This window comes from Mauremys reevesii, linkage group 1 (genome assembly GCF_016161935.1).
Source record: "Mauremys reevesii isolate NIE-2019 linkage group 1, ASM1616193v1, whole genome shotgun sequence".
Lineage (NCBI taxonomy): Eukaryota > Metazoa > Chordata > Testudines > Geoemydidae > Mauremys > Mauremys reevesii.
In genome coordinates, this window is record NC_052623.1 from 266,009,324 (window position 1) to 266,035,951 (window position 26,628).

At 42.2% G+C, this 26,628-nt stretch overlaps 1 protein-coding gene across 9 annotated transcripts in view; it reads right to left on the reverse strand.

Moving 5' to 3' along the window:
* Positions 1–26,628, reverse strand: part of RBFOX2 (RNA binding fox-1 homolog 2) — a 251,899-nt gene that overhangs the window by 14,653 nt on the left and 210,618 nt on the right. For 6 of the 9 annotated variants that reach the window (XM_039486751.1, XM_039486737.1, XM_039486767.1 and 3 more), the window contains 6 exons: positions 26,150–26,203; positions 15,900–15,992; positions 13,125–13,185; positions 10,733–10,786; positions 10,518–10,610; positions 9,252–9,384 (listed from right to left, as the gene is read on the reverse strand). In XM_039486751.1, coding sequence (XP_039342685.1) covers positions 9,252–9,384; positions 10,518–10,610; positions 10,733–10,786; positions 13,125–13,185; positions 15,900–15,992; positions 26,150–26,203 — 488 coding nt within the window. Of the gene's footprint in view, positions 1–2,623; positions 2,664–9,251; positions 9,385–10,517; positions 10,611–10,732; positions 10,787–13,124; positions 13,186–15,899; positions 15,993–26,149; positions 26,204–26,628 lie in introns of all 9 variants that reach the window. The other 3 variants (XM_039486794.1, XM_039486743.1, XM_039486799.1) reach the window with 1 other exon arrangement.

Below are 26,628 nucleotides of genomic sequence, written 5' to 3' on the forward strand. Positions count from 1 at the left end.
AGAGGGGCTCACCAGCCTTTTCTTTCCAGTGGATGCAAGCACGCTTTTCATAGATGGGAGTGGTCTTTATGGGTGGTTTGTTGTCCCAGACTGACCCCATTGTAGGAGAAGCACCGTCTTTCCTCATGGCCAGAATGGAGCTGTTTTCCCCCAACACCGACCCTGGGGAAGGTTACTTTATAAATTCAGTTATTTTGCCAGACAGGAATGAGTCCAACAAGAGATGGAACAGGAAGAAAGTGGCTAGCAGGATGGTTGCCCCAGAAAAGAAGAGGAGGGAGGAGGAAGAGGAAAACCAAATCAAAGCGTATGATACCTGTGTGGGAAGGAAGAGCAGCCAAAGTCTGGAACAACCCTCTTCTCCCCCTACTCACCCCATCCTGCCAGCTGGAGGTCCTTCTCCCACCTGCTTTTCCTCAGCCCACCCATACCAGTTCAGCAGGTGTGAGGGCTCTTCACCTTAACTTCCACCACCCCAACAGCTAGGGAATTCTCTTCCCAAATCAGTGGCTGAAGAACCCTGTTCCTTCATCTGATAACTTAGGACAGCCCTCATATAGCAACTAAACGAATACAATCCAGTGGGATATGAGGCATCAGCACCCCATTCAATCTGTGCCAGTCCAGACTGGAAAGTGGGGTAACTTAGAAGTTCGAGCTGAGATGCATCTCTCTTGAGAACTCTAGCAATAAAAAGTATAGGGATGAACCTGACCAACCTATCTTCAGAGATGCCCTATATTGCATTCCTGTTTTCCCCATTAGTGGGACCTGAACTGTTATAGCAAGATGCCAAATAAATGGTTTCATCTGCGGGTTCTAGTCCCTTTTTAGAGCTTAGACACATTAAATGCTGAAACTGGAGTGCAACATGAGGTGGGTGTGGGGATTCTCTGTACTATTAAGGTCACTGTCAAGGTATTAAGATGTTAAATGAGCCCCTTTTATGCATCAAAGGTGCAAGTTAAAGATCTGAAGGAACTTTCTGAAAAGAATCAGGGGATAACCCCAGTCAACATTTCCCTCTCAATGAGGCTTTAATGTGCCAGACTGTGGAAGAGAAGCCACCAAGCACAGAATAGCTGCCCATTTACCTGCTTAGTCACTGCATGGTCAGCTCCAAACTCGCTGATCTATATAGACTAGAGTAAGGCTTTAGGAGTGACAGAAAAAACCAAAACTCTTTCCTACATCCTGAAGAAGTATTATCATGGAACACTTGACCAGGCAGATCAATTTCTAGGTGAGCATATGTGCAAGAGCACCTGTGTGAATCAGGAAATTCATGTGCATGGGTGTGTGCAGGCATGTACATGTGAGAGCATGTGTGTGAGAGTTTACTTGCAGGCAGGCAAAGTATATACATAACATTAAGTTCCTCAGTGTTTAGATAGAATGTTTTCTAACTGTTGGGTTGAGAAAAGTGTCTTTATAAGGTCTGAAGCTCCATATAGACCAGAGAAGCCCAAAGTCAACCCTATCCATTACCCAGGAACCAACCTCTAGATGTATATCTTTGGATGTTAGGGGCACCATCTCCTAAGCAGTATGGAAACCAAGTTCAGCTATTCTGGCCACTATACCCACAAACAAGACAAAATTCCCTATTTAAGGGACAGCTTTGCTGGAGCCTGATAGTCTGAGCAGGATGAGGGTGGGGACAGTGAATTTAAAGTTCTTTGGTCTGGAGAGCACATTCCTATAGTGTGATTGTTATAATGGAACTTTCCATCCAAAGGAAAACTGCTCTCCTCACCTACCAATCAGAACCCCCTGCCCAACTCTATGTTCTAGGAACACCACCCTCAATCATTTCAAACATCAGTGCGCTAGGAATTCTGGATACAGATATGCTGGTGAATCACATGATAGGGCAAAGCCTTTTGCGGTGCTTGAGAAATTTACCAGAAAGCAGGAGGCTGCTGACTCTTCCATCTAAACATCCTCACATATACGTGCTCTACAACTCCCCTAGGGAGAAGAAAGAGAACCCTTATTCTAGTTAGGTACCATTTTCAACTAGCAAAATGAGATGCCAACCTTCACTCCAGTATCTCAGACTCTGTTTTTAATCAGCCCCATGTCTTCTCCAGAGGAGTGACATCCACATCCCAATGGTACACGAGCTTTTGTAAACACAGAGCTCAGTTAGCTTGTGCATGGTGCACAAATCAAGCTTGAAAGGGCCCCAAGAGGGGAGAAGAAGGGGGAGGGGAGAGGGAAAGGGAACGTCTGAGGCTAAACCAGTCCTGTTATTTTTATATCCAAATTATGCAAATGAGAGAAGTATTGAGAGAAATTTTAATTTGCTAATCATCTCTCAGGTTGATTAGTAGCAGTGTGCATGTGGGGAGAGGACACCCAGTAAACTGACCCTGGCAATGATCAGGAAACCCATAGGCTTAGGTCTTGCACCCAGGGGCAAGCGCAGTGACAGAGAAGCATGCTTGCATTCTTAAATATATAATATATATATCCACAAGGAAGAAGAAAATTAAAGAAAATGATATTTAAAAAAAACAAAAACAAATCAAACCAACCAAATAAACAAACAACAACAACCAAAAAAAAAGGCTGGCTTGTCGAAGGTTGGGGATGAGAAGGCTCCGGTGTGTGTACTTACATAGAGGTCAGCACCGTAAAATCCGTCCTGGTAAACCACACTGCAGAAAATCCACACAAAAACAAAAAACAAAAACAAAACAAAAACAAAAAGAACAGAAAACACATTCCGGTTATTGAGGACGGCAGCATGCACATGCGTTTTACACAGGCAGGTGATGTATGAATCCACAACCTGGGCTTTCTGGCAGGAGCGAATCAGCAAGAGAATGTGTGTGCGCACGTACCCATGCGGCCCCATATCATCCTCCATGGCATGCAGGGGGGGAGGGGGAGAGGGACGGGACAGTATGCATAGGGTGAGGGGGAAACAGCCTTTATATTGAATAATAAAAATAGACTCAGAAAGACCTGATGCCCTGAAGAAGAGAAACATGGGTTTAGGAGCCTTCACTCTGGTTATGATCCTGGAATTACTTTAGTTACTCCCTAAACACATGGTAAGGGTGGCTTCATGGAGTGGGTTTCACGTGGACTAAAGAAGCCCTTTAGAAGCAGTCCCACAAGGGCTAGAATCCACCTAAGTCAGAAGCACATTGGAGAAAGCTGTGTATAATTCTGTATGTTGAGTTTTACAGGGCTGCATGACTGTTTCTGATATCCATACATCACCTGTTTTTACCCTGCACATTAGACATGCGATAAGATTTGGCTGATCACACAAGCATGCAAAGTATTATTATTCAGCATCTTAAAAGAACCGATGCAACACCTCAGGAAAACAAGTCAATCAATTCTGATCAAAGTAAACACGGAGAAATATAATTAAAAAGAAAAAACCAAAAATACCCACAATGCATTGCTTTCACAAGCAGAGATAATGAGCTAAAAAGGTTAAGTGATTGGTCCAAGGTTCAAGAATTGAAAGGTGCAGTGGGATCATCCCTGATAGTAACGACACATTCCACAGCAGAGAGGAGCAACTGGAAGGGCTTGGATGGGATGGTGCTCTCTTTGGCTTTATTAGTCACTATTAGTTTCTCTCAGAACTTCAAGCTGCAAAAATGTCAAACCAGGGTCTGGGGTTCCCAAAGAGCCACTCTTACCAGAATATTTGGCAGTGTAAGGCTGTAATGTAGCTTGCTTTGGGGATGGAAATTGGGGAAGGACAAGGAAGGACAAAAGGGTATACTCCAGTCTCCCCGCCCCCCCTCCCCCCCCCAGGTTATAAACACATGCTTTCATATGACACAACTTTCTCCTGTTTTGTCCTCTGGACAGCTCAGTGCTAAGCCAGCCACCCACACATTATAAAGCATTATCTCCATCATCTTTGAGACCCATGGGGGCATGTGTATAACTTACCAATAGCATTACCACAAGCTAGAAAGAGGTAGGGAACATTAGCTGTAATTTTTTTTGTGGCATCAGCTGGAGTGTAAAATTCTGCCAAGATCCTGACACCCTGATTAAAACACCCATCTATTGTAAAGTACACAGAGAGGGGCCACGATATCTTGGAAGGAGACTATAAGCTATTATTAAAATTAATGGAGCAGCGTTAGCTACAAGTAAAGCCTTTTGGTAAAATATTGTCTACTCCAAGATAGGTGCAATCCATTCCCCCTGGACAGAGTTGCATTGGTCTCTAATGCACTAGATGTGGAGATGAAGAGAAAAGATGATCTACCTCAGCAGGAAGAAGTGGGTCATATGGTGTTTGTAGGAACCAAACTCTAAAACCACAGAAGTTTGGCTTCTGGGGCTGTGACTTAAGTTGTTAGATTTTCTGTCGTCAAGTGTGTTTTATTACTACTCTTGCATGAAGGGTAAACACTTGACAGAGAATGTGATTGTTTTATAAAGAGGTTACCATTTTGGTAAAAATATTTTGGTGTTCATAGGAATTGCCATACTGGATTATACCAATGGTCCATCTAGTCTGGGATCTTATCACTGACAGTTGCCAGCATTGGCTGCTTCAGAAAAAGGTACAAGAATCCATGTTGTGGGATAACTTGTCACTAGAGAAAGTTCTCCTCCGTAACCCCTAATAAACTGAGATTGGCTTATACCGGGGGTAGGCAACCTATGGCACGCGTGCCAAAGGCGGCACACAAGTTCATTTTCAGTGGCACTCACACTGCCTGGGTCCTGGCCACCGGCCCAGGGTCTCTGCATTTTAATTTAATTTTAAATGAAGCTTCTTAAACATTTTAAAAACCTTATTTACTTTACGTACAACAATAGCTTAGTTATATATTATAGACTTATAGAAAGAGCCCTTCTAAAAACGTTAAAATGTATTACCGGCACGCAAAACCTTAAATTAGAGTGAATAAATGAAGACTCGGCACACCACGTCTGAAAGGTTGCCGACCCCTGGCTTATACCCTGAAATTTGAGGGTTTAAATCCCTTCCAAAACTTTTGGTATTTTTTTCCTCCCCTCTTAGTATTTACTAGAACAACTCTGGTTATTGAGGCTAAAAACTTAGCAAGATTCGAAAAGGGACTGGACATTTATATGGATAGCAAGAGTATCCAGATTTATTAATTCATTAATGCAAACAAATTTTTGAAGGAATATTCATATATTATTTTAAGGCCAGATGAACCACTATGTTTATCTACTCTGGCCTCCTGCATTACACAGACCTTAGAATTTCACCAAGTGGTTTCTGCTTCAAGCCTATAACTTCCACTTGAGTCATAGCATATCTTTTAGAAAGACTTCCACTATGATCTGCACCACCCCTTATAGCCTCGGTCGGCAGCACAAGGGAAGATACTACGCATGTGCAGGTCAACGGACTCTGCTTGGAAAAACTTCCAGATTCAGCTGCATGGTGCGCATGCGTACCCATGTGTGGAATACACTTAGGGCCCAGCACAGAAGAAGATGGAGAATCCATCACATCTCGAGGTAAATTATTCCAGTGGTTAATTACCTGAACTGCCAAAAAAAAAAGTAATAATAAAAAAAAATTTAAAAGTACCTTATGTCTAGTTTAGATTTGTCTAGTTTCAGCTTCCAGACACTGGATCTTGTTATGCCTTTGTCTGCTGTATTAAAGAGCCCTGTACTATCATAAATTCTCTCTCCACATAGGTACTTTCTCTAATAGGCTGTGATCAAATCACTTCTTAACCTTCTTTCTGTTAACCTAAACAGATTGAGCTTTTTTAGCTTTGAGTTTTTTAGTAAGACATGTTTTTCAGACCTTGAATCAATTCTTGTAGCAGCTCTTTTCTGGGCCTTCTCTAATTTCCCAACATTCTTTTAAAAGCATGGCCACTAGACAGGGACACGGTATACCAATAATGGTTTGACTACCATTTTATAAGAGGTAATATCACCTCCCTACTACTACTCAACATTCTCCTGCTTGTACACTCAAGGATTCCATTTGCTCTCTTAGTCCCCACATTATACAGTGAGTTCATGTTCAGCTGGTTATCCACCATGACTAGGGGTGAAAGTAACTTAAAGGACTTACTGGTACTCCAGAATCCTGCGCAAGGGGCGGGGCCTCAACCGGAAGAGGTGGGGTCTTTAAATCCCCGGGGCTCGGGCAGCCCTTTAAATCACCCCCAGAGCTACTAGCTGCAGAGGCAGCTGGGAGCCCCAGGGCTAGGGGGTGATTTAAAGGACCTGGGGCTCCAGCTGCTGCCGGGAGCCCCAGGCCCTTTAAATTGCTGGCCTAGGGAAGCCGGTCCAGTCTGGCATGACATACCGACTCTTGACGGTACGCCATACCGGACCGGACCAGCTAACTTTTACCACTGACCATGACCTCTAAATGTTTTTCTGGTTCACAGTCTTCCAAGATATAGGATGGGGGACTGTATGTGTAACCTATGTTTTTAGTCCCTACATGCATGACCTTGCAATTAGCAGTATTAAAATGCATATTTTATTAAACCAAATCTGTAATTGCTAGGGATTAGGAAGTTTCTTGCCCCTTCCTCTGAAGCATCTGGATCTGACTATTATCAGAGACAGGATACTGGGCTAAATGGACCTTGAGCGTGATCCAGTCGGGCAATTCCTATTCTTATTATCCGTATAAATGTCTTACCTTTTTGAAACCTGCTAAACTCTAAGCCTCAATGATATCTTGTGGCAATTATTTCCACAAAATAATTGTATTTTTTTTAAAGTATTTTCTACTATCAGTTTTGAATTTTCCACCTTTCAATTTTATTGAATGTCTTCTTCCTAAGCATCCATTTTATTTTAGTCACTCAAGGCTTGGTTCTTGATTTCATGGTCTCATTCTTTCCATTAAAAGGGTAGGGGGAAGTAGCTGATGCATGATTTGGTGCCAGGAATGTATGCATGACACTAAGCATTCAAGGTCAAAAGTGGCCTGATGTAACATCAGTTGTAATACTGTTTCTCTCCTACTGTTTTTTTATAACTAAAATGTGTGGAGCAGTTTATAACTCTACAATGAGGAATCACCTTCCTCTGTAAGACATGCAACGTTGGAGACCCAGTCTATGACAACAACAAATGTATTAATTAAAACCTCATGTTTGTGTCTAGCACAATTCAGGATCATTTGTGAGTGCAGCTTGTTTACTGCTGTCTTCCAATTGTTTGCTGGACAGTTCACTGAACATGAAGACATATGAGATCAATCTGTGGCGTCAGACAAACTGAATGAATTGCAAGTAAATACAGTCATGAGACATTATTTAGAAGGGAGGGTCACTGGTGCATGGCCTGTATTCCAAATGTAAATAACTCCTTTATACAAAGATGTGGTTGGATTTAAGCAATCAATCATAAGTGCAGAAAGGCTATAAGGAGTGTTCTCCCAGTGTACCACTGATGACAGCCTCTTGCTAGGAATGCTCTAGCCGTTACTATCAGGGATAAAGAATAAAAGTCCTTCCTACAACAGGATAAAAGTCCTTCTAGATAGTAGCACTTAGCTCAATTTTGCTTGTGTGCTTCACTCTGGAGCATTTCCTGATAAAACAGGACTGGGTCATTATTACAGTAACAAAGATGGACAGAGGGTGTAGGTCAGAGGCCGGGGTTAGAGAATATAGGATATAAACTTGTAATGGCAGTGGAAAGAGATGGATCTGTGTAAGAGGGATGATCATCTGAAAACTCAGCAAAAAGAACACCTTGTGAACCCCCATTTGTTCAGGCAACACTTTCCCCACCCCGGGTCACTGGATGTACTAAGTCCAAAATATTTATTTGCATAATGTAAGATGTAGCAATAATTCAAACTGCTTTGCAAGTTCTTGCTGTAGGGTAGATGGATGTCTGGCTACTCCAACTTGCTACACTGAGTTCTATTTTAAATGCCAGACTGGACTCTACAAAGAAAGGGCACAGTAACCCTCATCTTAATCTATTACACAAGGTCTCCCAAGCTGATCAGTACATCCGAGGGCAAGGTCCAAAGGTACTGTCGTATTAGGAGACTTATGGTCTATGCTCCCCACTCCATAGCTGGCTTAATGAGGAGAAATGGGAGTTAGTGTCCAAATTTCTTGCTCTCTGGGAGGATTCTCTCTCACTCAGATTCCCTCTGTGAAAATGTGAGGATGTTGCCTTGAGAACTGGGCAAACAGGCTACAGTGGTAAACAATGTGAATGAGGCATCCTCAGATTCAAAGAACCCAAATAAATCCAGCAATTTACACCTTTCAAATAACAAAATAGTTTGTTTCTACGGAATTCATTCCACTGCATGACTAATGAAAATCAGATGGTGAAGGATGCTAGATCACATGTCCATCAGTACTTTATACTATTCTTATTATTCAAAGCATGTTGCCATTTCATTTTCCCTATACTCCCTCTCTCCCCCACCTTAATTTAAACGGACTTGATTGATCTTTGTTTTAAACCTTTTTAAACTGTCTCCAACAAAGAAAGCAAATCCATTGTGGGTAACTGGCTCTCCTGTGCCCTACTCCCAGATGGTGAGGCATGAAGGTAACTGATCATACCCCCCACTCCTGGATAACAAAATACAAAGGAGTGAAGAGAACAGAACCTGCCTCACTCCACAAACTTGAGACCCTTTCTTTGTCCTTTTTCGTAGTGTCAATGCTAGATGAATTCCACATAGACAAACTACTAATGCATATGAGAAGGAACCTGCTGGTACCTTAGGCCAGTGGTCCCCAACCTTTTCAGTGTGGCAGGCGCCTGACGACTAGCCGCCAAAGAGCGTGGCCGCTGGACAAGCAGCCGCCGAGAAGTGACAATGTGAAGAAGCGTCGCCGCTGAGAAGCAGTGTCATCAAGAGGCATCGCCACCGAAAAGCAGCGGCATTTAGTCGGCGACACTTCTTGACTTTGCCGCTTCTCGGTGGCATTTCGGCAGCTGCTTGTTCGGCGGCCGTGCTCCTCGGCACTGGGGCACTCCCTTGTCAGTAGGTGGGCGCACATAGATGCCCCGGCGGGCACCGCGTTGGGGGATCACTGCCTTAGGCAGTTGCCTTTAGTTACTAGAGTGTTAGGATACTGAAATGAAGTGTAAAGTATCTAACACAGAAGATTTTAGATCTTTTTTCGGTGTCATTGGGTGCAGAGTACTCTGATGTTGGTGCATCCTGACTCTCACCATCCAACAGAGCTCTGATGTTTATCCTTGGCCAATCAGCTACCTCTCAACATGGCGTAGAACACACTGTTTTGGTGTCCAGTGCTTACCCTGGGTAGGCAGGGATGGCCGTGGGGGGTACTGCCCGGACTGCACCGTATACTGTTCGTCCTCGACCCCTCAGGTGTGCTCCCCGGAACGCAGCTGCTGTGGTGGCTGCAGTTGGGTAGGGGAAGCCTGGAACTGTAAAGACAGATAAGTAGAAAGATGAGAGGGATCAGAACTCCAGCCCAATTCAAAACTCTCTCTTTTGAACAAAATAATACAATAGGCTCCAGAGCTATGGGATGTTCCGCGTCTGTCCGGCAAAGGGGCATGCTTACAGCCCCATAGAAAGAGCGTACCTCCTGCTACATCACTAGAGGGAGAGAGGGGCTGCAGAGAGGCCTGCCATGCAAGGGGTTAATGCTGTGTCATGCCTTGTTCATTGCAAACGTGGTACAATTTCCCTCCGCCCCCATTTTGACACTGCCATGCAGTCTGGTTAGAAAGAGTCCGAGAAGCACAAAGAGTTGCTACCAATATAGCAGGCGACTCTTCCAAATTGTATAATATGTACTTTGGGGATTTGTCTGTTTGGTTTCTTTGAAACAATTCAGCATGAGCCCCTTAAATCAGTCAATTGTCCTCTTCCCTTCCCCTTTGCCATCCCCTCCCTCCCCATGTTCAATTTAAAGCCAGAAAGACAGGATAACCCCCACGTAAGGCAGCAGAAATTCCCCATTAAGTGCCAGTTTACCAAGAGCCCATTGTCTTCTGGCAAATGTGACCAGTAACCGGTTCCATGTGTATTGGGCCCTGTTTTATTACACTTCATGCTGGAGTAAACTGGCTCAGGGCAAATTAGGTCAAAACCTCAGAGGCAGCTGCAAACACAATGCAATAACAGATACCCAGAAGGAGCCAGTCACAAGGCACAAATTCAACCCAAGGTGCTTCCAGGCGCATGCCACTAGGGGGCTTGCAGTGGACTCGCAGTTTAGCAGCTTGTATAATATGTACTTTGGAGAGTTGCCTGTTTGGTGTCTTTGGTTTTGAAGTACAAGCAGTGGCACTCTCGTCACACTCCCCTCCCTCCTGCTCCGCACCTTCCTTAGCATTTCAGAAGCCCCAGTCAAAAGCAAGCATGGAAACACACTGCAAGATGGAAAGGTCATGGCTGCTACCATGCCTGGGGGCTCTGGCTGGTGGCAAATCTGTCCCCAACAAGACCCATCCTTTCAAGTATATATCATACAGGCTGGAGAGAAGAGGGCTAACAGATCATTGTTTACTCAAGCACAGTAACAATACAGGGGCCAATTGGGGCTACTTACTGATTAAAGGAATGTAAGTGTTAATACCCCCCCTTCCTGACAGGGGCACTGCGGCTTCATTGCCCAGCGAGACATCTGCTTGAAAGCTGGACGCTAATTTAGTTTTAAAAAGAATAAAAAACGTAAAAAGGTTATAAAGAAACAGCAGACTGTGAACACAAACAAACACCACTGCAGTTAAATGGCAGAAATGAAAGTGTCTACTTAAGTTCTACCTGCGTATAACTCGGGGCCGTACACTGCTCCAACCACAGGGCTCAATTTCCAACCTGAAATAGCAAAGATGGCAATGAGTGCTGAAGTCCATACCAGGAAAAACAGTGGAAAGGGTGAGGGAGGAAAATGAGCTTTGCATGTGAAACTCAGCTTTAGGCACTTCTCCCATTATGGCTTCCACCGAGGTCCCTCTGCTGTTGAATAGAGGCAGACTATCTTTCCTAATGCCAGGGTCCAGATATAGACCATTATATGGGAGATATAAGCAGAACGCTAGCTGATCCACTGCATAGTAACCTCTGGTGTAAGCTGTAAGAAACAAAACTCAGCAGAATGCTAACTGCCTTATACAGCTGTTCACTACAATTCCCCTAGTTGGCCCACAAGATTCATTCTCTCTGTGGATATTCCCGTCAGTTCTTACTATTCTATATGTTCATTGGGAATCTTGTAGATTCTAACTATGTCTAAACCACTGGCTCAATCTGTGATCTCAGGCAAGTCATGTTACATCCCTATGTCTCAAATACACTGGCTATGATATTTATTGAAGTGTCACTAAAGACAGCATGGCAATTGAGTTGAGATTTCCCAGGTAATTGAATCACACACAATATGTTGCATAAAAGTATTTCAAACAAACAAGTTTGTTGATTCCACATTTTCTCTTCTCCATTTTATTTATATTTTGCTGCTTTCTCCACGTTGCATCCCCCAGATGCAATCTTTCCCAGAGAATCATTTAATATAATCTGTACAATGGGGAAGAACTGAAAATCATCAGCACAAATACACAAGAGAGCAATGGTTAAATTAGCAAATAATGAACCTGGTGAAAAGCCTGCCATTGTAGAATGGATATGAACTGAGGCACTTTTCCCAAGTGAGCAGAGCTGGAAAACCTGTTTGTCTCCACCCATTCTAACCAAAAAAGGGAAGAGAACTGGTATTAGGGTGGACTCTTTAAAATGATCAGGTCTGATTTCTACAAAGAAGTCTTTATTTTTCAGGGCAGGCCTCATCTGTTTACTTGGTAACCATGCAGGTCCTATGAAACTTACTACACTTTAGCTATTCAGCCTCACCTTTGAAGTCTTATAAATCATCTTTCTGGTGTGATTTGATCACAGCCCAATAACGTCACTACTTAACATGCTGGGGGGTAATGCTGAATGATGTAATGCACACCCTCTTTGCCGCACTGGGCATATTGCCTGTGCACTGCCAACTTTGTGAGCAAGAGGCTAAGATGATGGGTGCTAAGATAAGAACCTGGATAGACAGACATGGATTTTAATTCCCAAACCTAGTCTCTCTCACATGGCAGTGAAAAGCACTAACTAGTACACTCAAACTGCCCAAATACCATACACCTTTACATTATTTTAATGTAGACTTTACGGGTTGACAAACCAAAAGGATGCTCCTGCCAGTCACCCTGGTCTACATGTCATTACAATGTAACCCTATACATTCTCTGTCCCTATTCACTGGGTAACACAGCATGACCACTTTGGACTTCCATAGTGACTTCTCACCACAGGATTTCAAAGCTCTTTACAAACATTCATTAAATCTCACCACACTTGGGAAACTGGCACATGCAAATTAAGTGACTTGCCCAAGGCTACATAGTAAATCTGTAGACGAGGCAAGAATAGGAGCCAGATCTTCTGATTTCCAATCTTCTGTTTTAACCACCAACCCATGCTCTCTCATGATCTACTGTATGCTTAACTTGCTACTGCACATAAGCGGTTTGGGAACCTTTTCAGTGCAACTGGGGACCACTGACTATGTCTCAGGACAACTTTGTAAACTCCACATTTCATTTCACTGGAGGGGTGAGATTTAAAATATACAGCATCCTGTATAATGGTGCTCAGTTCTCATAAGGGAAAGCCTCTTCACATAACGTGCACTGTTTAATAAGTGTATTGCTGTTTCTATACTATGCTACATAGAGTTGCTGCAGAGAGATTGGTAGACAACAGACCCAAGACTTCTAATCAAGACAGAGTTCTTCACTCCACAAAACAACTGAGTCATTCCTTATTCATGTCCCTTGGAAAACTGTTGACAATAGGCAAGTTCTCTGAGAGGCAAACTGTTTGGTGCCCCAGCTTTCCTGGCTGCAAGGAGAGAGTTATATTTACAGCTAAAAGTAAGGCCAAGATTTTTTAAAAACGAATTCCTAAAGTTGGGCTCCTAAATCCACAATTAAGCACCTAAATAAGTGGCCTGAGTTTCAAAGGTACTGAGCATCCAGAGATCCCACTGTAATCAAGGAACAATGAGACCTTGTAATAAAGTGTTCAATTTGAGGCTGTAGAGTTTGTCACCACCCCTGAAACCTTTCAGTTTAGGATTAGCGCAAACATTCTCTCTTACCATTTGCATATGGCGTGACCATCTTCTTATTGGTCATCACTCGCGCTGTGGCATTATTCACCTAAAAGTAAGAAAGGGGCGGGGGAGGAGAGGGAAGGAAGCACAAGACGTTAGGGAAAATTATAACTACCTCTCCAATATCTCATACCCTATACATCTTAGAGCAAAGAAATCAAACAGCTACTTTTATAAAAATACAAGATATTTAAATTACTATTAGAAGTTGCCACTTAATTGTAAACATTACAGCTAATTGTGGCACTTTATGCATTTAAACAAAAGGCCAACGAGAGTAAAATTGGGATTCTCAGACATCCTGCCACCATTAGAGCACACTGGATATCTGCAGCTCACCAACTAGACGGGCAAAAAGCTTGTCCGAGGCCCACTGGAGTGGTACAGATGGTGATCTCTGCAGCTGAGGCAGAGGAAAAACAAAGCAGGTGGTGAATAAACTAGCTCCTTTTAGAAGCCCACCATTAAAATGTCGTAGACCACAAATGTCACAGACAAACAGGTCTTTAAGAAGAAAAGTAATCTGGTTTCTAGTTGTCTTGGATTTAATCTCGCTAGGCCAAGAGAGACTTTTGGAATCCTATGAGACATTGGCCTTCAACCCAGTTTCAAGATGCCCTTGGGTTACTGATTTGTTTATCTCTGATTTTAAAATTCTCACAAAAATCTCTTAAAATAAAATGCAGAGGTGTAGATGAGTCTCCTGGTTTCATTGTACCCTCCACCCTCATTACAGAGCTCCGCATAGTTCCAAGCATTCTGAGTGCTACAGCAAGTGGGTGTTACAGCAGAGGTGGTGCTGATAAAGAAAGGATGGATGGGATTTGAAAGCCAAGTTACTGCAGCCCTGTGTCAGACACAGCCTCAGAGTTCTTGCAAGGAGGGTGAAGCTTCTTAGCAGGAATCAATGATCTGTCAAAATCTCAGGCCAGAATGGAACTGAGAGGCCAGAGGAATGAAAGAAGCCAGTCTTAAGGAGAAGTAATCCAAAAAAGTGTCTCATCACATCCTTTGGGATTTATGGAGTGGTGAGCCTGTGCAGGCAAGGGGAGCCTGGAATCACATTTACTCTAGTTTTGGCCCAAAAACAATATAAACATTACACATTTAAAAAAGAAAGAATGGAAAACAACAATGATGAGACTGAGAGCATGCAGTTAAACACACACTGATAAAAGAAAGGGAAAAAAACCACAATTGATGGAGGGAGGGGAGGAGAAGAGGGAGAAGAGAGGGTCTCACAGACAATCATTAAGATGGAGCGAGTGCCTGAAATCAGCTGCTACAGCAAAGTGCAACACAAGCACTTAAAGGAAAAATTGCCAGAACCAATCAGAAACCACCAGTCAGCAAAGAGAGACCAACAGCTGCATTTAACTGAGTAAAGAAATAAACTGGGGAGTGAGGGTATTGGGGGGGGGGGCGCGGAGACAGAGAGAAAGAGAGAGAACAAACAATCACAGCTACAAACAGGTCTGGGAAAGACAGAGCAAGAGAAAGAAGGGGCAGGAGAGAGAGAGGAGGGGATGGGTGCATTAATAAAAACCAGCCAAACTGGAGTTCAGTAACTCTGAGTAAGATGTGCAAGGGGAAATCACCATGAAGTCAGTAATCAAACAGCTCAGACTGCTACAAAACGATACGTACATCCAAAGTCCAGGCGGCATTACTCAACAGCATTGAAAATAAAAGAGGGGAAAAGGGAAAGGAGGCGGGTGGGGACAACAAGTCAAATCACATTTTGTAGTGTTAATGTGAGATGGCAGATGGATTTTTTTCTTTCTTATTTAATTTTGTTTTTGTAACTTTAAGAAAAATTTAAAAAATACAAGCTTCTTCTCCAGCGCTTTTGTTTCACTTACCGCCAACTCGTACCATCGCCAGCATTGTGTATAGTTACCATGGAAAGAGTGAGTCAAGTGAAGGGCCCTAAACGCTAAACCATCGAAAAGGGAAATAAAAAAAACAAAAACAAAAAAAAAAGCAAAATATGCAGACATCTTACTCAAAACGGCGGCTTTTTTGTTTAATATTTTTTAATATTTAGTACTTTTTTTTTTTTTTTGGTAAAGGAAGAGGGAGAAGGGGAAGGGGCCAGTTAGCCTTCAACAAGGTGGAACAGAAAATTGGTGAGCACCATGCAACGGCCTCATATGTAGCTACTCTGGCCAGACACTTAACCCTTCTATTGAGAGCTCTCCTTACAGGAAGTTTTAAGAGTTAACTTTAATTGACTGCAGACAGACCAAGAAGGCAGCTATAGCAGCCCAATCAGTGCCTTTTCCCCTCTACCCTGCCCTCAACATCAGCTCACACTCATATGAAGGAGAACTGGCCTCTGAGGAAAGAGAGGATACTGGCTGGCCCCCTGCTTTATTGTCAGACACAGAGTTAGAAATCAGACAGTACTTTTTGAGTTGCTTTTGTTCAGGCCTGATAACAAACAGGAAATCGGAGCCTCACAAACTGAAGCAAAGGAAAATCAAGACAGCAGAAGGGCAAAAATTTGGAGTGGGTGGGAAACAAACTTAAAAAGAAAAAAAAAGAAAGAAAGAAAAAGAAAAATACTCAAATCAACCAAAGATATTTTTTGGGAGGGGACGTCACTTTTGTACACTTCAGTGCAGTGGGGTGAAGGACACAGACACAAACACGCACACACAAGACGGGGATCCAAATGTGAAATAAGTGAGGCAAGACACAAAAAAGAAATAAAAAGAATAAATATAAAGAAGAAATTGAATTACTGAAGACATGCACCTCGATTTTACGGCCCTCTACCACGGTGCCGTGTAATTTCTCCCTGGCCCTGTCTGCATCAGCACTATTCTCGAAAGTTACGAACCCGAATCCCTGCATGCAGCGGGAGAAGGGGGGAAAACATGCACATCATTATATATTGAAATACTGATCTCTAGATAAATAGAGAAAAAATATCACAGTATGAAATTGACATCAGCACAACTCAGCAATACTCTCCTAGAGTCACATAGTTGGTTCATGCATGTTTCATAAATAAAAGAAATTCAATTCAATAAAATAAAATAAAGGAATTTTAATCAGAATATTAAATAATAAATAATAATAATAAATAATAATAATGAAAAGAAAATGTAAAAGCAATTGAGGCCAGACCAAAAACGAAGTACAAAGTTACTCGAGACAAATTTTCTTAAAGATAAATCCTAGGCCCTATTCTATTCTGATGTAGAGAAGCTGGTAAAGCCCGAGCTAGACATTTCACACCACTGCCAATTAATGCCTGTGCTACTTCGTGGACCTTTATATGGTATTGAAAGGCACCTGGTAGTTTCAACAGCCTCTTGCAGGAGAGAGGTGTGGTTTGAGTTAAGGATTGGGCACCAGGAATTCCTCTGTTCCGATCCTGGCTCCTACACTGACACCACTGTAGCTATGGGCAAGTCACCCTCTCTGCTTCACTTTTCCCATCCATAAAATGGGTACAATAATAATATTTACCTACCTCATAGAACTGTTGTGAAGATTAGATGTTTGTAAAGCCAAGTGTAAGGTCTCCAGGGCAGAGATCATGTCTACCTCTATGCCTGTACAGTGCCTAGGACAGGCCCCTGATGCTAACTCGGGCTTCTAGGTGGTACCAAAATATAAACATGTAAAGCATTATATATTATTGTCAGAAAAGAGCGGTGTAAAATTTTCCCTCTGTGACTGACATATCAAATCTATATAGTATAATACGTCTGAACGAGATTTCTATGTGCATTAATGTCATAGGCCAAGACAGGATTTAGCTGCCATCCCCTATCCCACAGCTGCCTCCCTCCTAACTCAGCTACATACCTAGACCACTATCTTAACAATTCCTACTTCAAAAGGCTGTCCTGGTTTCTTCTCAATTGTGTGTTGAGACAAGAGGGACCACCAGGTGGGCTTGAACTCTGAAGCTGGAGAAGAATGGTTTCCCATTGGCCTGTGAGCAGGGGCGCTGGAACAATTTGTATAGTGGGGACGCTGAGAACCATTGAACCAAACTAAACCCTGTAGATGATGGAAATCACTTCCAGCCAGCACCTATGCCTATTAGGGTAACTATGGTGGCCCAAGGGCTATTGTAACATCTCCTTACATGCAAAGCCCTAGGCCTACTTAGCCCAGGACACCTGGAACACACGTACAGAATCTCTTTCCTAAGTCTCCACTCAAGCAGGTTCATTCAATCATAAAACAGTGCAGTGTATGACATCACACTGACTCCCATGGGAATGAACTTCACTGTCACATGGATGGACTGATGAGACTAAATTAACTAGCAATTTAACTAGCAGCAAATGATACATTCTAACAGACAGCTCTGATGATTTGGACATTCTTAATATAAAAATCTTGTGGTCAGGAACCAAGGTGAAAATTTCACCTCAGATTGCTTTTCAGATCCTTTATGAACAGGAGAGGGGTACCTAGTTGCTGTGGCTTGGTATAAAATGATCACCAGTTGTGTACAGACAGTAATCTGTGCTGGAACCACCCTGGGGAGCAGGGAGAACAAACCTTGTGTTTGATGTAATGGAAACGATTATACTAAACAGAGACCCAGATAATGTGAGTGATGTAAGACTATGCCTCTGCAGGGAAAAGTCATCTCGGCTCTGCAGCCGCCTTCTTCAACAGACAGGCTGAAGTGGAGTAGCAGCATCTTGATTTCTAAACAGGCTTAATGGCAAAAGGCTAGTAGGCCATCATTTTACCAAGGGCTTTTTAAGGTTTTATAATGAGAACCTTATAAGGTTTAGCCATTTGCTATTCCAGTAGCCTTGTGCACAGTAGCCCTTATCCTTCACAACTGGGTTTCCAGTACAAAATCCTTTTAAAATCCTTTTACATTTGTAAAGCAGGGTTTTTTTGGTGGTGGTAGTTGTCTTTTTGTTTTAAGATCAAAAGAAAAAATCGTAGCTAATGATTAAATTGTAACACTGGCTTCTGTAAGAGAATCTCATGTCTCCTCTTACCCTAGGAATCGAAACTTCCAGCCAATCACATTTTAAAAAAAAAAAAAAAAAAAAAAAAAACTATTTCTTTTTTTTTCAAAAGTGAAAAAGTGTTGCTGATGAAATGAAAAATTTTGCACCACTTGGTGGGCAGAATCAGGGATGACAAACTAGTCTGAATTTGATAAAACCCTCTTGAACCTTGGCTCAGACATGCTGGAGCTGAGCTTGCTGCCAAAGGAGGATAGACCATAGGTTGCCTTTAAAGGCAACCTGTGAAGGTGGAAAAGTTATGGTTGTGCTCCTCTTTGCTTCTTTATGGTGTATAAAGGCAGCCTGAAAATTTGTTGTAAAAAAATTAAAAATAAAAACTTGCTTTTTCATTAAAAACATCAGTAATTATCTGTCCTGGAAGAGTTTATGGAGAGAAGAGAATTAAAGAAATTCTGACATCACAAATGACATAAAACTGAGCAATAGAGGAAAAGAGATTTTTAGGGCTTGTCTATACACAAACTGGCACCAAAATAACTATACTGGTTTTACTTCACACTATTCTAGACAGTGTAAATCTGTATGGGGACACTTATTTTGGAATAAGAGTACCCTATTTCAAATGAACTTCAGTAAAAAAAATTGAAACCAACAACTAATATCAAACTAGGGCACTCATTCCAAAATGAACGCCCACACACAGACTTGCACCAAAATAACTAAAGGTATGAATTAAAACTGATTTAGTTATTTTGGTTCCAGTTTATGTATAGACAAGCCCTCAGACTGTATCCCTCTGTTGACACTTATTTAATTCTAATATCCAATTAACACTTTGGAGTATGGATGGTGTTAAAGATTCAACACCTATGCACCCTGCATTAAAGTATGAGACCACATAATGCACATCTGAGCCTTCCAACTAGTACTCCAGAGGCAACTTCTGTTGGTCCAATAAAAGATATTACCTCACCCACCTTGTCTCTCTAATACCTGGGACCAACACGGCTACGACAACACTTCCTACAACTACTACCCCAGTAAAAGTAGACCAGACCGGACCTGACATTACTGCTATTTCTAAGATTTAAAAAAACCTGGCAGAATTTTTATTTTCTTCATTTGTTTTAAAAATTTCCATGTGGGAGAAAAAAGGCACAAATCTGATTTTTAAATTTTTTTTTTTTTTTTTTTAAAGATGACCTACATTAACGGAGATTATTTTGTACCCACATTCATTTATAACAGTCTTTTCCCCGCCCCCCAATAATTTCTACTCACACCCAAGACTGTCTGCTTTACAAAACAATACTCGTTTCAAGCAAAAAATATTTGCTAACCTGGATCCACCATGGGCAAAGGCTCTCCTTACCTCTGCAGGCAGAGGGCCAGATCCAGGGAGGATGCAGGCCTGGGTCAAGAGAGATCTAGGGTTTTCTAAATATTACAGGTAGACTAAGTTTAATAGGACTGTTATGACTTTCCAACATCAACCTTGCCAGTAGCTCAACCGTCAGTAGGAAATAAGATCAAGCTTAGACAGTACAGGGTACCCCCAAAGAAACCTCTCTGCAACATTTGAGCAATCTGTAGCCCAACAGTACCCTTCTTTCTTTTCCCAAAGGCTTGTTTGAGGGCCCTGAAGAGACCGAGTAACTGTCACCCTTTTAGTCTGGCCTCAGATTCTGCAATAAATAACAAGCAACAGGATGAGCAGTGTAAAAAAATAGATAGATAGAGATATATAGTCTTTGAATGTTTCCATCTCTGAAGAATGAGAAAGAAAATTTACCATGTGACCGTAAAGGGAGAAATCAAAAGCAGACGGTTCTCCTGGGTGTGGCCAGAACACAGAAATTAAAACAAAACAAAAAAAAATAAAACAACAAAAACCATAAAATAAAAACCAAAGGAAACTAAACCAGTCCCTTGAAATCCATGCATTGTTAACTCTTTGTTTTCCACTGTGCTTAGAACATTCACCTGAGCAGCAGTATCTTTGTCTTGTGTTGCTAGAACACAACGCCTCTGAAGGGCACTTCCTTAATTTGCTGCTACATTCAAAAATTAATTTTTACCAAAAACAAGTTGTTTTTCTGAAAATAAACCCTCTTTATAGATACAGTCAAGACACAGAAGCATAGAGACATGGCCAGGAAAGTCCAGCAGTTCAGGCTGCCTGCTTCCAAGGTTTTAGGAGAGATTAGGGGACCTTCCACCTTCCTCCGTAATCCACCTGAGATGAGTGATTGGAATGCACCAACAGCAGCAGAGCAGGAGATTCAGAAACAAGCACCCACTGTTTAAAGAGTGAACACACATTCCCCAAACCCTGTAGGAGGAGAACGGTAGAACTTCTGGTCAGTAAGGGAAATCAAACTAAGAGCTTGTCTACAAGCACAGTTGCACTTAGGTGTGATTTTAAATGGATTTAGTTAAGCCAGCACACAAATGGCTGTGTGAACTCTCTTATTTTGTTTTACGCCAGACTTTGTTCAGTTTGTCTCAAATTAATTATGAATTGGTATAAACTAAGCTGAAATTAGTGACTGGTAAGCCAAAATAAAAGTGCGCACACCAGGGTTTGCCTGGGTTCAAGACTGCGTGTGGACAAGGCCTAAAATTGTAGCTAGACAACAAGGGGGAAAGATTTTGGCTACATCTCTTTCATTTTAAGTAATTACTAAGGACCATGCTGACAAAAGAAAGTGGCAATGATTTAACTTGTCTGTCTTTAAACCAATTTAGTTAAATCAATACAAACCTGTGTGGACACACTTATTTCAGTTTAGTAAGAAAATAATAATGAACTATGTCTACAATGGCACTTTGTCGGTTAAACCTTTGTCAGTCAGGGGTGCGGACAGTGCTATGTCGGTGGGAGATGCTCTCCCGCTGCCATCGCTGCCACCCCTCGTTAGGGGTGGTTAATTATGCAAGCAGGAGAGCTCTCTCCCGCCGGCATAGAGCGGCTACGCAGGAGACCTTACACTGGTGCAGCTGCAGCAGTATTACTGTGAGGTCTGCAGTGTAGACATAGTTTTAGTGACTTATTTGGCTTTAGTTTAAATTGACTTAAACCAACATAAGAGTGTCCACACACCTTTTGCACAGGTTTAACTAAATGGGTTTAAGATTACAGCTTTAGTTAAATGGGTGCAAATTTCTTGTTTAGGCAAGCCCTAAGCTAGTGTGCAGCCATATTTTTTAAAAATAGGAGTGTGCTTTCTGCAACTATGCTGTGCTATAAAAGTTGTATGAACAGCATGAGATTCCTACCCCCGCCCCCAGCTTTCAAGGGCATAGCAACAGTAGGCAGGGGTGTCCGCTCTACCAGTGTTTTGAAGCTGTTCCTTGTCTTTTATCATAAGGGTGATATAGCCTCCACTTGGGCTGCTGCTGCTGCCAGACCAATTCTGCATCTGGAGTATGGGCAATATTATGATTGTGAATATATGAATTCTGATGTTGGTGCTTCACGAGGTAAGGAGCTTGATTTTCTTTTCTTAGTTTGTTTTGTAGATGCACTAATTGTTTCCTCACTCATGTTTCCCTCTTAAGATCCAGAGATGGGTGTGTTCCTGAAAAAGGTCTGAAGAGGTGATGTAACCCATCCCCACCTCTAGCAGTGAGGCTCCAGGAGATGTGTTTCAGTCCTTGGGGAAAGAAGAGGTGATGACTGGGTGCTGGAACAGCATGTGAAAGTAAGAGAATTTATTTGGGGATAACAGAGGAAATGAGAGAGAGATTTGCACGAGTGTCCTTTAACTAATCATCCCTTTTTGGTTTCTCTGGTTTAGATCTCAGGAATGTAGGAGATGCTGTTGCTGCAGCCCAGACTGCCATAGCAACCTTCAGTACAGGAAGTCCATAAAAGGTGGGTGGATGTATCAGTGTGCCTGCTAACCACCTCTGCCTGTTTTCTGTATGAAATGCAATAGACCGGAACAAAATTTACAGAACACGTATATCTTACAAAATGTTAAAATGAAATATACAACTACACAGGGGACTGGAGTGGTGCTGAACGGAGCCCAGTGTGAATTAAATTGCTCTGTGAACCAGAATCCTGTAATCAAATAAGTGGCCAGTAGCCCAGGTCACCACAGTAATAGTGTGCACTATTGTCAGGAGGTTCCTCAGCTAGCAGCTAAAAGTGGAACTCTATAGATGTGATCAACATATATTTGTCCAACAAGCCACAATCCCTTTTGGGGTTAAGCTCCATTGGATTTGCTCCTGTGGATACTACCTTCTCTCCCATAAGAAAAAGAAATTCAGAACACTCTTCAGGACACTGGGCTAACTCTTTTTTGATGGGTCTGGGTTTTCCCCATAAAAGGAAGCGGGGGACATCATTTACGTAATTCTGAAACCAATGACATGTGAGATCTGTACTAAAACTGAACTCTTAATATTTTTTGTAAATGATTCCCTCAGCAGCCAATCAGCAGCCAGGACTCCCGGTTCAGAAGCAGTCTTATTTTGTTATTAATATCAACATGTGCACAGCTCTGAATGCTGCATCTTGAATGACTGATGAGGAGAAAAGCGCTAAGTTTCCTTCTGGTGTAATGTTCCGTTATAGCTTCTGGGAACAGGAAATGGGGGGAGCAGGTCTCAATTAAAATTCTATGGTTAAGCTAACATGCAGATGGCATTAACTCCGCAAACAAGCACAGCTGTTCAGCTGGTGTACGAACGTTGGGACATCTACTAGAAGAGGTGCCTCCTCCAACAAGTGGAGCATCATATACCCTCAACTACTCTGGATATATTCTGTCCACGGTTCACTAAAATGCATGGTGAATTGGAGATGGGAGTGTTGTACCATTTACATGAATCAGAACTAGAATTTTTATGGTAAGCTGAGGGAAATAAACAAACAGCTAGTTTCCTGGGGAACAAAAAAATCCCATTTAAGGGAAATCTGAAGTCATTCTGTTAGGCAAGCTGAAAACTACAAGAAAACCAAGAGGCCTTATAATATTCATGTACACTTTCGAATGGGTAGCAGCACAGACTCGGTGTAAAGACCACCGGGGGCAACAGTGTCATTTTAAATAGTCCCAATCAGAGGAGCACTCTGATTAGTTTGGAATCTAAATAACGTGATTAGGGGAAACCACCACATGACTTGGAACTAATTCACCCCGCCCCCACACTTCAGAAAGTCAACAATGCAATTTTCCAAGATGAGTAACACAATCCAGTTGCTGTGATGTAACATGACTCAGTTAGCATATTTCTCAGGTGTTCAGGGGCCACAATCATTTGCCCTGTTGGGTACAATTCCTCTCAGAATGTAAAAAAAAGAACATCACCCATCTAAGTGAATTAATGATGCAGAAAGAAAAGTTATCAGTTCATCTCAGGTGGATCCAAAAGGAAGGCTATAACTTGCACATTTTCTCAAATCCCTACATTTACCAGCCTTGGAGCAATTTCTGGCAGAGAACCTCTGCCACCATTAGGTAGGGACAAAGAGCTGCTCAGACCATGGAAGAGTTTCCCATCGCACACTGGATGGATGGGGGGCAAAACCAGGGGAATTTGGGATTTACCTTTATACCTTAAATATTTACCAAACACACATACAAACTACATCCTTTAGGAACTCTGGGAAGGGGAGGGGAGCATTGAGAACACAGCACAAGGCAGGCAGCAGGAGCATCTGCTTTCAGATTCCCAAGAGAGAGGAGGAGGAGAAGAGAGAGGTTTCATATAATTAGATTTCAAAGGAAACCACAGGGCAGGAGAAATGCATTCAGATTTTTAATTTATTTCAAATTTTATTTTGGAGGTGGGGGTGGGGGGAAGAACCCAAGAGTGAGTAAGGGGCCTCCAGAAAGATCCATTTCCTTTGCTTCACCATCAGGTCACCAAACTGTTGTTTTTACATTATAGTGTGAATACCAGGTGGTTTGTGCAGCTATACCCCACTCAGTAATACTTGGGCTTCCCATTTTCATACTAAGTAGGAATAATTTTGGCATTTTTAAAAAACAATTATAATTACTTTGGGTACAGCAGGATGCAAAATAGCATGAACAAATATTCTTTGGGTGTATTCTGGCTTCCATTCAAGCTGTTCCCCATCTCTGAAACAGCAAGCATCAGTTTTGCAACTACTCATTGCTATGAAGTTGACAAGCAGCAATAGGAAACTGGATATCCAGAGTATTATGTCTTTGGGTTGTTTTCATTTTAAAAATATTTACTAAGAATCCAGGGCAAAATTCTGCAAGACTCTTCAGCAAACATGGTTTTTGTTTTAACCGAAAACCAGAAGCCTTGGACTTAATTATCTTCTTGCACAGCTAATGTTCATAATTAGAATTCAAGGCTTCACAGAAAATCCCCCATGTTAATATCGCTGAAATGGGAAAGGGCAGGTGTGGGTGTTTAATACAGGGCTGGGGGAGGCGGCTAGGTGTGTATGGAACTGGAAAAGCACACAGAACTGTAAAGCACAAATACCGTGGGGAAGAGTTATATAGCTCCATGGGTTTTTGATAGGTCAGTTGGTTTTGTTTTTTCTTTAGCGATTACTTTCAGAAAAAGCAGAGATTTTGCTAGAGGCTGTTCACGACGCCCGAGAGAAATTACTAAAATCAAGGCTAATTCACAGACAGCTCTGCCCTACAAACATCAGAAAACTGTGCAGAGCAGAATAAATATTTACAGAATCTGCCATAGCTGAATGTTTCTGGTAAAAGCATGTAGGGTTTACTGTATCTATAAAGAGAAAGAAAACTCTCAAACTAAACTATCCAGAAACCTATTTACGCAGATTGGATTATAAAACACACAGAATGGGCAAAAATGGGTGGAGGGGTGCGCTGTCAGGAGCGGAAAGTGAATCTTGGTTTTTTTAGACATAAAACAACCCCTTGCCTGGATTCCAGAGAATGCATGGAGATATTAAGGAATTTTAAAATGCAATTTAGGGAACACAGGTGAGAATTTGTAGAGAACCTTGTATATCAGTATATCGCTGAAGGAGCAGTGGGGCTGCTTAGTGCTGTGAACTTGCAACCCACGGGAAAGGCAGGGATTTTAAAATATAAACTGCTTAGCTGGCTTGCACCTTCAAAATCTCGTGAGAGAGAGGAAATTTTCATTTTTAATTGAAAATGGGAATCGTAGCACTGATTAAGTCAAGCATAGTATAGACATGCACTGTGCAAGCTTCCCCCACAGAGCTCTGCCAATGCACCTTGATCCTGACCTGCAACACTCCCTGCTATTCCAGTGCTGGACCTCCTGGGCAGAGAGAGAATCACATCAATTTGTCATTGTGATGATCTTGGTTATGAGATGAGACCCAACTGCCAGTTAGGACAGAGATCACTGAAATTCACTACATTTGACATGAGCAGCATTTGAAGCCTGGACTCCAGAGAGGTAAATTAGCATCAATGCTGAACAAAACCTCCCTTCTGATGCATCTTAAAGGTGAAAATAGCTGCGCAAACAGAAATTCAATGGGGAAGGGTTCATACTGGGGGAAATTGTGGGTGCTTAATTTAAGCATCAGATGTCTCTGTCAAGGAAGGCCAGTATTTCTCACAATAGTCTATTAAGTTTTCAAAAGGCAAGGAAAAAAATCCATGCATATGTGAGATATTCCACTCACTCTAAATAAGCACTTTTTAATGTAATAAAAACCGCTTGATGGATATCAATACGTAACACATCGTGTCACCTTGTCTTGCCTTCCCCAGAGAACACCACATTGCTCTGCAGTGAAAACTGCTGCTAAGAGGGTTCAAATGACTCCCTCCTTCATCACAGGGTTGAGGAACCTGATCTCTCATTAGAGAGAGGAATGTTTGTGAGCATTTGGATGTGCTGCCCAGAATTGGCCATGCTCAGATTCTGGAGTTAGAGGGAGCAGGAGAGAGTCCCAGAAGTAGCTTCTCCATTCCCCCACCATCACACCAGGTCCTCCTGATCTCTGCAGAGCATATTATCCAGGCAATGAACTGCCTCTTTCTCTGTGCAATCAAAACAACAAGAGAAACTGGATATAGAAACAGGACTTACCTTGGAGCCACGCTCATTAAAGATTATCTCTACATCAAGGATTTTGCCGAACTGCTGCAGAGAGACAAGAGAAGAAAGATTTATTCCTTGCTAGCCACTTCTACTCTCTTTATTTTTGTCCTCTTTACACATGAAAGAAGGGAGGCGGGAATCCTTCCATTTCTGACTCATGTGAGAGCACTAAATCCCAGTGACAACCCTAGAGCTGCCCCACTTCTCTGGGGCCCTCAGACTCTCAGTCACAGACCCATTGGTTTGACTTGACTTTTCTCTTCTCTCAGACTGTATTTCCAGAACAGTTTTAGGTCTTGTCCTCACTCATATTTTCAACAATCTCTCTCCTCCCCCATTCTACTGTCTCCTCTCAGATTAGCGACACCTCCCAAATGTAGTCACATCATGCCATCTGCCTCCTGAAAGGGCTGTCACAAAGAGAAAGTGAATTGTAATCCTACTTCTCTGAAGAGGATAATCACACA